The sequence below is a fragment of the Nannospalax galili genome, unplaced genomic scaffold (assembly GCF_000622305.1).
Source record: "Nannospalax galili isolate Female #2095 unplaced genomic scaffold, S.galili_v1.0 scaffold128, whole genome shotgun sequence".
NCBI lineage: Eukaryota > Metazoa > Chordata > Mammalia > Rodentia > Spalacidae > Nannospalax > Nannospalax galili.
Genome location: NW_008360322.1, coordinates 5,272,808 through 5,283,407, shown reverse-complemented (window position 1 = coordinate 5,283,407; position 10,600 = coordinate 5,272,808). Strand labels below are relative to the sequence as shown.

The following is a 10,600-nucleotide window of genomic DNA, read 5'->3' as shown; positions in this document are numbered from 1 at the left end:
GGAAGAGTTGTAACTTGAAGGCAGGGTTGAGACTGCTACCGATCATCTGCTGCTGCAGCCTTTGGTCATAGGTGGAGGGACTTGAGAAGACATAGAAGTCTATGTGATTACTGCCTGCTCTGCATTAATCTGCATGCAGCTTGAGCAAAATGAGCAGCACGTTTTTCCAACATTTTGCCTAAATTCTAAAATTTAACCAAGAGAACTGGGTTGACTAAAATATATTAAACAAACAAGTAAACAAACTAAAATAGAAGCCAGGCTTAATGGCTCAGGACTGAAATACCAGCATTCAGGAAGTTAAGGATGGCTGGTGAGGTCAAAGCCAGGCACCTGTGCTGGCTACATAGTAAGTTCAAGGCCAGCCTAGGCCACAGAGTGAGACCCTGTCTTTGAAACAAAAGCAACAAGATAGGAAGGAAAGGAAAGGAAGAAAGGAAGGAAAGTCAAAGGCAAAATGAAAGAACCTATCATAACAGCCCCTAGTCAGTAACACTGAATGGTAGTGTACTGATGACCTCTCCGGATTCAGTGACAATGGCATCATAAACCCAGCGGCGGTTGCAGCGGCACTCGGGTCCACACTTGTTGGAGTTGCACTTGGGGCAGGGGTAGAAGCAGCCCAGGCAGTTCTTCTCCAGGCAGTCACACAGGTCAGCGTCATTACAGATGAGCCTGCCACTTTTATCGTACTTCTTCATAACTCTGCAATGAAAGAATGACACCAGTGAGATGGTGCTGCTATCCTCACCACTGAGAATAAACCACTGCACAGCTGTAGGAAACACTTACAATATGGACATAATCTGAACAAATCACTTTTTTACCTAACCTACAGTATAAACAAGCTCCTCTCACCTGACCTTTACTCCTCAGGACCCCACCTTACCCTCCACCAAAGATAGTGAATGAATGTGGGAATGATGGTAACAAAGTACTGGAAGCAGTGTGTTTTTCTCATTGAAAACAGTGAGAACTGAGGAGTCTGTCTGAATTTATGTGAGACAGATTTTCAGCCAAGGGATCAAAAGGCATGATTCTCTGATAAGATGGAGGTGGATCCTAGCTTCCAGTTTTCCAATTAATACTGGACATACTGTTTGAATAAAAGGACTGAAACCTGACTTGAGAGCACAGTTCTGTGAGACACCTGAAGAATCAGGCTGTTCTGAGAGTTCTGGTTCACGCTTGGCCTTAAAATGAATGCTGAGTCAGGCTGTTTCTTTATCCAGGTGCAACCATAATGTGGCGTAGAAAAGTTGCACACAGCAACTTCATATGAATGACCCTTTTATTCTGTGGGAACAACATCCCAGAGGTTACCCAGAAACACTCCACCATACTGAATGGCAGTGATGTTCTCGGGGGAATCGGCCAGTATGTGCACTGTTGGGGAATCTCCACTCATCTGAGAAAATCGGCTGGAAGAGCTAACTGAAGCGTCTCCTTACAAGTGTTCGTACTTTCCTTGAAAATATGACCATGTTGATGGTATTTTTCCCCTGCTAATTTTGGGTTCTTTTTCTCTCTTAAATGTACTCTACCAAATGCAGCTACATTTCTTAATGACTCAAAATGAAAAGCATCAGCTACTACACCATAATCATTAAAGGAAAAAAGAAGACTGGGTAGCAGGTTCTATATGCCATGTCTCCTGTTTCTTTATGACTTTTTCCCCCATGAGGAGGGAGAATGCAGGTTACCAAGGTGACAGGATCCTATAGCCTAAGCCCTGAGCAAAGACAAAATGCTCAGTGCCAGAGGGCAGCACTGGAGTCTAGACCTTGCTTTGGATTGCTATAATTTCTCTGCCTACCTCTATAACATTACCTAGGAAAAAAAGACTTACAAGAACTCTACCACCCATTCAAAACTTTTAAATACATTCCTCAACACAGAGCTGCTGGAAAGCCTTGGGTAGCAGTGTATCCGTTATTACCATGAGATCCGAAGGATGACCCCTCATTCAGGTGGTCACATTGGGTGTCTCTGCACCCTTTGTCCCCAGGCAGGTATAATGCTGCCAATCTTCCTTCAGTTCAGTTGAAGTAATGAAGCCCCTCCCTTTCCCCCTTTCCTAGTAAAGTAGTTAAGAGAAAGGACCAGTCTCATTACCTTACATTAGCAGGAATGCCTTCTAATGAAGAGCAAGGAGACCATCCTAAGCCCTCAGAAAACTCAGCAGAAGGGATTTCATCTTTCTTACAACAATGATAGTGCTGAGCATTCCTAAAACCAAATGAGAGTACCAGCTAGAGTCTTCCTCTCTTTGCTTGAGCCTAGATACCTCCCTGCCTTGAGAACAACTTTAGGCATCCAGACACAAGTTTTATGGTCTCCTGCCCACAGGATGCTATTTCCTGCCAAAACCTGAGCTATCATATGCATATGTGCCACATATATAAAGAATTGCATCTTTGAAATCATCTTCCTGTCCCATTCATTGTATCCCTCTTCCCACACTTCCAAGAGGACCTACATCCTGGTATAAAAATCACATCCTAGCTGGGCATGCTCGTGTGTGCCTTTAATCCCAGCACTTGGGAGGCAGAGGCAGGTGAATCTCTGTGAGTTCAAGGCCAGCCTGGTCTACATAGTGAGTTCCAGGCCAGCTGGGGCTATAGGGAGATACTGTCTCAAAAACAACAACAACAACAATGACAAAAATCACATCCACATCCTTATTTTACTTCCAGTTATCCCACACAGGTATGTATTCCCAAGAATACTGTGATTTTTCTTCTATAATTTGCTTTTTTATTGAACACCATGACGAGATTCTTCTGTGATACCATATATACTTGCATTCAAAATTTCTTTTATATGTACACTGACTATACTTTAAATTATCAATTGTTCCCATTATGCATGGCCATTTAGCTTATCAACACTTCATTATTTTTCTATTACAGTGCTATTTTAAAACTCCTTAAATTGGGGCTGGAGAGATTACTCAGTAGTCAAAGGCACTGGCTACTCTTGTAGTAGACCTGGGTTCAGCTACCAACACCCCTATGGTGGCTAACCGGCCGTAACTCCAGTTCCAGGCAATCTGATGCCCTCTTCTGACCACTCTGGGCACTGCACGATACGACATGCAGGTGACACACTCAGACACATAAAGTAAAAATAACAAATAAAACATTTTTTAAAGAATGAACCTTAGTTTGAGATTTAGATTCTCTTTCTCTCATGTCACACACACACACACACACACACACACACACACACACACACACACAGATGCATAGTTTCTCTAAGTAACCCAGGCTGGCCTTTAATTTGTAATCCTCTGCCTTACATCCCAAGTGCTGGGATCACAGACACATGCCACCACACCTAGCTCTCAGTAGAGTCTGTTTCTTGTTGATGCTAACATCCATGAGGTGCTATGGCACTTTGGAAGAAATGTTTTAAACTGTAACAAGATGTAACCTTTAATTACTTTGCTTTAAAATCAAGGAGAACTTGTGCAGTTTATAATCCCCCAAATTAGTATAAGTCATGATCTTACTTGTATTTTACAGAAAAATATTCATTCATCTTTGACATCCGTGCTTTCTTTATCTGCTGCCTTGTTTCAGGATTAAAGTCTGCCACCTGTGGTCCAGGGTTTTGAAATGCCAAACATTTTAGCTGCCGCTCTATCTGTTGCTGTGAAATGAACAAAACATTTTAGTAATAAAAGCCAGATAGATTTATTCATTTTGTATTCTTCCAATATGAACTGCCTATAAATCTTATCAGCATACCATAAAAGCATATTTCTTTTATACAGAGAAATCAGTACTTTAATCTGACTAAATTTCAAAAGCTAATGCACTCTCAAATTAAGCCATTCTTTCTAACCAAAGAAATAGAGTACAAAACTCATATAATAAAACATGGAAAAGAATCAGGAGAGAACAGAAGACATTTTTATGCCAGCCAAACAGCAGCCAGCTTTGCAAATCTGAGAGCCCTGAACCCCAGAATTAGCCTTTTCTTGGGGAAAAGGACAAAGGAGTTAAGGGCCCTTCCTTAGCTGTCAGGTGAAGCCCACACAGAGTGCCAAAGCCCAGGGAACCCAAGGTGCACACAGCCTCCCTGCTCCCCCAGACCCCTGGAATATGTCTCTAAACCACAGATGGCACCACTGAGATGTCACCCAGTCAAAGCCAGATTTCAACAAGGAAAAATCTTGTTAGAACAACTTTTTGGAGTGTTAGCGGAAATTTTTCAGAAGTCTTTGGGCAACTTTTATATTTAGAAATTAAATAGGGCCTGGTTGTGAGGACAATCAACAAAATGCTTCAATCAGAAAGGATGATGTTTTGTTGTTGTTGCTACTGTTGTTTGAGACAGGGTATATACTATAGTAGGCCAATCTGTAATACACTATGTAGCCCAGGCTGGCCTTGAACTTGTGTAATCCTTTTGCCTCAGCCTCCCAAGCACCGAGATTACAAGTGTATGTACTATACCCAGTGTGATGACTTTCTCTAAACATATTAATACATTTGTCAGGAGGGAAGGAAATGCTCTTCTGGAGGATTCTAGAAGAAAATGATCTAAGTGATCTGAAAACACACAGGCTGGTTTCCAGTGGAAAGGCAACCCGTAAAAGCAAATAGGACACTTTCAATGTGTCAGTGGGCTTTCTGCAGCTTGTTTAGTTTAACAGTAGTCAAGGTAGTCTGAAATAATACATTTCTTTAAAGTCTCATCTTAATATTGGTATATTGGTTTATGAATACTTTATGAAACAGCTCTGCATTTAGGGATAGCTATGAAATGTGTAAACCTATCCTATCCATTAGTACTCTCAGTTGTGTAAGAATAGAGCCAGGCATGGAGACAGAAACAGGTGGATCTCTGTGAGCACCAGGCCTAGCTAGGGCTACAGAGAGACCATGTCTCAAACAAAAGAAAACAAAACAAAATACCAGATGAGCCTATCGCTGTTCAAGTCTTGGCTCTGCCCTTGGTTGGCTGTATGCCTTGAACAAATTCTTACTTCTGTAAACCTCTGTTCCTCGATTTATAAAATATGGCTAATAGTACCTTGTGATAAGAATTAGGTGAATCAATATACACAAAGTTTTACAGCCATGGTATGGTAAGAACAAAAATGCAAGTTTGTTAAAGAAATACACTTGACCATATTCTTTTAAAATATTCTTTTGTGAGGACAAGATTCTGTCGCATAGAACACTGGACTGAAGACAAGGAACACAGAAGCAAAGAGGAAAATATGTCAGGCAAGCCCAACAACTGGAGAACAAAGCTTCTTCCTTTGGAATCCTGACAGCATGTGGGTGTCTCAGACACCCGCAAGTTGGAAATTCAACACACAACATAGAAGCATAGAATCTGAGCAATACCAGTTGCTTCTGTCCAATCTGATTGTTTTTTTCTGCAAAAGTTTGTTCGGTGTGTTCTTCTTGAGTGGATTTGTTCTTATCCGATTGTTCGTTCATCTTGAGCACTAAAAAAGTTAATTGCAGAGAAATAAAACACATTTATATCATACACCTTTAGTCATTTCATCTTATGGCTCCCTTTTATCTCCCTCATGTCCCCATTTCTTTCAAAGCCAGACTTCTTGAATGAGCTTGGCTTCAGTCACTCTTAACTCTTGCATCTTACTCTCCAAGGCCATTTCACCGGCATTTTCTCTTCCAGGTGCTCTACGAGCAAATCAATTGCATTTCTCACCATCCTTGGCATCATAGGCCTCTCTGGAACAGGCAACACTGGGGACCAACCCTCTCCTGCATAAGAAGACTGTGGATTCTTACACCTCTATCTTTCTCCTCTGTATTTACTCTTTTGAAAGAGAGTGAGGCATCTAGATGTCATTCATTCCCAGCAATTATAAAGCTTCCTTTCATTCCCATGCCTTCTGACAGTGCGTTTTATCATTTGCAAAGCTGCCATTAAAAGTCTTGACCCTAGGGCTGGAAAGATGGCTCAGTAGTTATACAAGCACTGACTGCTTTTGCAGAGGACCTGGGTTCAATTCCCAGCACCCACACGGTGGCTAACAATCGTCTATTAACTCCAGTTCCAGGGGAATTCGATGTTCTCTTCTGATCTCTATAGGTATTGCATGATACAGGTACACTTACATATATGGAGACAATACACTCATACACGTAAAAAAATGAAAACAAATAAAAAATATTTAAAAAAATAAAAAGTCTTGACCCCTTCACTAGAGCTTTCTGACACATTTCTAAAGCAACTTGAGATAATTGAAAGTCATTACTTTGTCATAACACTCAGTTGCTAAAATGCCTGTAACTGAGTTTAAAATAGCACCAGGCATCCAAGGTGCTAGTGTGTATGCTTTGTATGTTTACACATATGTGGGTGATTAATGCAAAATCAATAAGCAATGCTGATAGTGAGCATATTGTATAGGGCTGGTCTGTAGTGCTCCATGAGAAAAGGCCACACTATAGAAGGAACTTCCACAATCCCAGCTGCTTTTCCCACCTCTCATCAGTTACGTTGCTGATTACAGGGTGTTTATTTCTTCCATAGGAACCTCGGGGTTAAGCTCTGTTAGGTTGGTGTGGATCATTAGGCACCAGCTCCTTGCTGACCAACTGAGATCAATGGGTCTTCTCCTGACATCTAGTCGACACCTCTAGCTGCTCCCTCCTCTGTATACTACTTCCTATTTCCCAATCTTAGGTAAGGAAATAATGTCAATTTTTCTTTTCTGGTATTTCTAGCATTGTTTCTTCCTTTCTGTTCTCTATGGAGTAGTTTATCTTAATCACAACAGTAATTCTAATATGATCAGTGGCAGTATAAAAAATGGCAGTACATTACCCTTCACCAAGATGCCAGCTTGACTAACTTTTAGACAGGTTTCTTTCTGGCCTCTCTTTCCATATGTTGTGAGGTGTTTTACCAGAGAAGACCACTCAAAGTTTTGCCGAATGAAAGTCATTGCTGGCCAGGGCTGCTACACAAGGTTGTCGGAACCCAGGTGTGTAGCCCTGAGCCATCCCTAGGGTAAGCTTTTATACAGAGAAACCATAACCATGGCTGAAAAGTGTAAGTGCCCAAGCTTACAGGTGCAAAGCCCCCTTGGCAATTTCTATTCTATTAAGCAACAATTACTATTTTGCAGAAGCAAGCCAAGCATAGCCTACAGAAGCCATATATCTGCACTTAGCAGGTGCTCTCCAGGACACTCTGCCCTGTTCCCAAGATAACTGGGGTCCTGCTACATGTGTTCTCATATCCTGATAATTTCAGAGATTAGAGTCAGCCTAAACTTTAACAAGAAGGTGCCCTACTACATACCAAGTATTTACGTAGGGGAAAAAAACCCAAGATATTGGCTATTGGAAAATTTTCTCTGCCCTTTACTACTTTACTATCAATCATTTCACAAAAGGACTATCCTTCTTAAAGACAGGGAAGTTCCCCCTTTGAAATTCAATCAAGGAAGATATGATCAAGGAACATAGCACTCTCTCTTCCATTCTACATGGGAAGATAAGAGTCTAACCTTGATCTACTACTAACTAGCAAATGTAATACAGATGAACTTATCACAGAGAAAGACATTTGCAAACTCAGAAGTCACTTAGTGTTCTGAACACATCCTACTGACCAGTGCCAAGTTCTTCAGTACTTATCTACCCCTTAAGAAACTTTTTACCCTTTGCTTCAATGCAGCTGAGTTCAGACAGTTCTGGTCTTTTATTGCAATAGCCTTCCTTGCATGATTAAAAATGCCTGTTAGCAGATGGATGAATAAAGAAAATGTGACATAGGTACAGAATAGAGTACTATTTGGTCACAAAAAAAAATTAAATCATGTCATTTTTCAGGAAAAATGGATGGAACTGGAGGATACCATGTTAAGCAAAATAAGAAAAACACAGAAAAACAAATATCACAAGTTTTCTCATATATGGAAAATAGAGGAGAAGGAGGAAGAGCAGGAAGAAGAGAACAAAGGGAAAACATGAAAGTAGATAAGGGAATATTAGGAAAAGGGAAGGAAATTGGGGGCCGGGGAGAAGGGAGACAGGGTAGACCAGTGCATGATATGCATCAATAGAAATCAAACAATGAGTCCCATGCATTTTACAGTTACAGTACAATTTTTTAAATGAGGGAAAAGCCTAGAGGGGTGGGTTGCACTTTGTACAAAGTGTGGTTTTTTTCTTTGACACTGTTGAATGCAATTTCAGATTTTATCAACCAAACACTGCTGCAGATCATTTTCCAATATGTATAAAATCCTGTAAAGCTATTTTATTTTATTGTGAAGCTGTTCTAAAACCATAAATTCTTTACTAAACTCCAGACCTCCTAAAGTTATAGAGAATCATGATAATCTGTGTAGTTACAAACTCTGTACGAATCCAATTTTAGGAAATTATGGAAGATATTGGAATAGGAAAAGCAGATATCATTTTCTCCATCCAGTCTTGCCATCTCATCCCTAAATACATTGCCCATTCCACACATTCCCAAACTGTTCATCTAGTACATTCTGACCTTGTTTCCATTCCTAAATTAGAAATTTGTTAAGTATTTCTCCTAAAGGTTTTGGTGATTGCTCTCGGTTTGCACCCAGCTTCCCTGGAGGACAGTGAAAGTCTATCACAGTTGTTTCCAACTAGTTGCCTAGATGCATCTCAGCACAAGGGCACTTGGGCCAATGCTACCTGGCTTGACTGCTGTCACTAACATCCTCCCATCTCTCAGCTAACCAGAGCTTTTCACGTTGAGCTTTGAGCCCTGTCTCCCTTCCAAAAGGCTCCTCCTGATCCACTCAGATTGTCTTCTCTCTTGGGCTCAGTTTGGAGCTTCTTCAAGAAAATTTCTAAAAGGAGCTCCAAATCCCTTTGCATAATAAATATTTCTCCTCAAAGGAAAGATTTTAAAGAGTGTCTGTACAAGCAGAAGCTTTCCTGAAAAGGCATGGGATTTAAAGTACACTGGGAGAGTTTCCTTAGGAAAATCCTTTGTTCAAGGCACAGTTACTTAAGTCACTCCTGAAATGTATGTTTGGCACATAAACGAGGAAAGCTGCTCTTTTGTGTTCCTAGTTTCATTTCTGTTGCTGTGATGAAATACTCTGACAAAAGCAACTTAGGAAAGAAATGGTCTATTTTAGCTCAAGGGTCCAGCTTACATACAGTCAATCATTACAGGGAAACCACAGCGCCAGGAGCTTGAGACACCTGGCCCCAGAACCCACGGTCAAGAAACACAGGAATGAGTGCATCCTGGCACTCATCTTGCTTTCTGTTCTTTTATTCCATTCATGATCCCATCTAGGGAACTGTACCCCTCTTACCTAAATTGCCATAATCAAGGTAAGTCCCCATGTCCCCTGGCCAACTAGTCCTAGATAATCTCTCACTGAGACTTTCCTCACTGGAGAGTCTAGAGTGTGTCAGGTGGCCTTTAATCCCAGCACTAGGGAAGCAGAGGCAGGTGGATCTCTGTGAGAGCAAGGCCAACCTGATCTACATAGCAAGTTCCAGGCCAGCTGGGGCTACAGGGAGACTGTATCTCAACCCCCACCCTCTGCAAAAAAATAACAAAAAACAAAAGAACAAACAAAGAAACAAAACCCTATCCATCACATATTCCAAATAAAGCAAAAAAAAAATTATAATAAAATTTCACAAGGTAGTGAAATTATAATTAGGTTTTGTTATAAACCCAAAACATTGGTCCCAGGAAAGTAATAAAAACGCCCCTTCCCTTTCCCTTGTTTGTAGTTCCTAAGGCAGAAGTTCTTAACCACACAGTGCAGGGGGTCTTTCAATTCAGAGATGGCTCAGCGGTTAAGCACTGACTGCTCTTGCAGAGGTCCCAGGTTCTATTCCCAGCACCCACATGGTGGTTACGAACTGTCCTTAACCCCAGTTCTAGGGGAATCCAAAGCCCTCTTCTGACTTCCATGGCATTGCACAACACGGGCGCACTCACATACACGCAGGCAATACACTCTCACACATAAAATAAAAACAACAAAATATTTTTAAAAAATAAGTTAAAAAATGCGTATTTATTTCCACTAACTTTTAACTGAAATTCCTGCATTTCCTTCTGTAATAATGGAACCAGGAAACCCCAGAGGTGTTAGTAATACTACAGCTTGGTTGACTATTCAAGCACAGATTTTAGTAACCTGAAATAAGAACATACGTTTAAAAATTGAAATGAAAAAAGACCACAAAGCCAAGCAGGGTGGTTTGTGAGTTTAAGCCCAGTACTCAGGAGACAGAGGCAGGCAGATTTCTATGAGTTCGAAGTCAGCCTGGTCTACATAGTGCATTCCAGGCTAGCCAGGAATAGTGAGACCCCATCCTTAAAAACAAAAATAAACTGACTTTAGAAAGATGTTCCAAGACCATGCTTCTAGAGCTACACAAGGTTCCTGCTTATGGTCAATAAACAGGCTTGTATCAGAATATAAAGCCATGAACTGATTTCTGAAGGACAATATTTCTCTGCAATATATTAGAAGAACCGCCCAGTGAGTTTAGAGAAGCAGGTAATTTCCCATTGCTAGCCTGTGCACTTTCCTGTACTGACACCATACCCCATCTTCTGGCCACTCTTGGGCTGG

At 41.0% G+C, this 10,600-nt stretch overlaps 1 protein-coding gene across 1 annotated transcript; it reads right to left on the bottom strand.

Annotated features, from left to right (window-relative positions):
* Positions 1-215: 215 nt before the first annotated feature.
* On the bottom strand, positions 216-5,461 carry Arl14epl (ADP ribosylation factor like GTPase 14 effector protein like). The gene is made up of 3 exons (XM_008825277.2): positions 5,364-5,461; positions 3,515-3,654; positions 216-705 (listed from the first exon to the last, which is right to left on the bottom strand). The coding sequence occupies exons 1-3, from the start codon at positions 5,457-5,459 to the stop codon at positions 483-485; spliced, it is 459 nt and encodes a 152-aa protein (XP_008823499.1). The 5' UTR covers positions 5,460-5,461; the 3' UTR covers positions 216-482.
* Positions 5,462-10,600: the final 5,139 nt, after the last annotated feature.

What these genes read in the sequence shown, in the direction of transcription:
- Arl14epl (XM_008825277.2), bottom strand. Translation starts at nt 5,459, where the DNA reads ATGAACGAACAATCGGATAAGAACAAATCCACTCAAGAAGAACACACC. An exon ending in AGATTGGACAGAAGCAACTG is followed by an intron (nt 3,655 to 5,363) that starts GTATTGCTCAGA and finishes TTCATTTCACAG; the next exon opens with CAACAGATAGAGCGGCAGCT. An exon ending in TATTTTTCTGTAAAATACAA is followed by an intron (nt 706 to 3,514) that starts GTAAGATCATGA and finishes CTTTCATTGCAG; the next exon opens with AGTTATGAAGAAGTACGATA.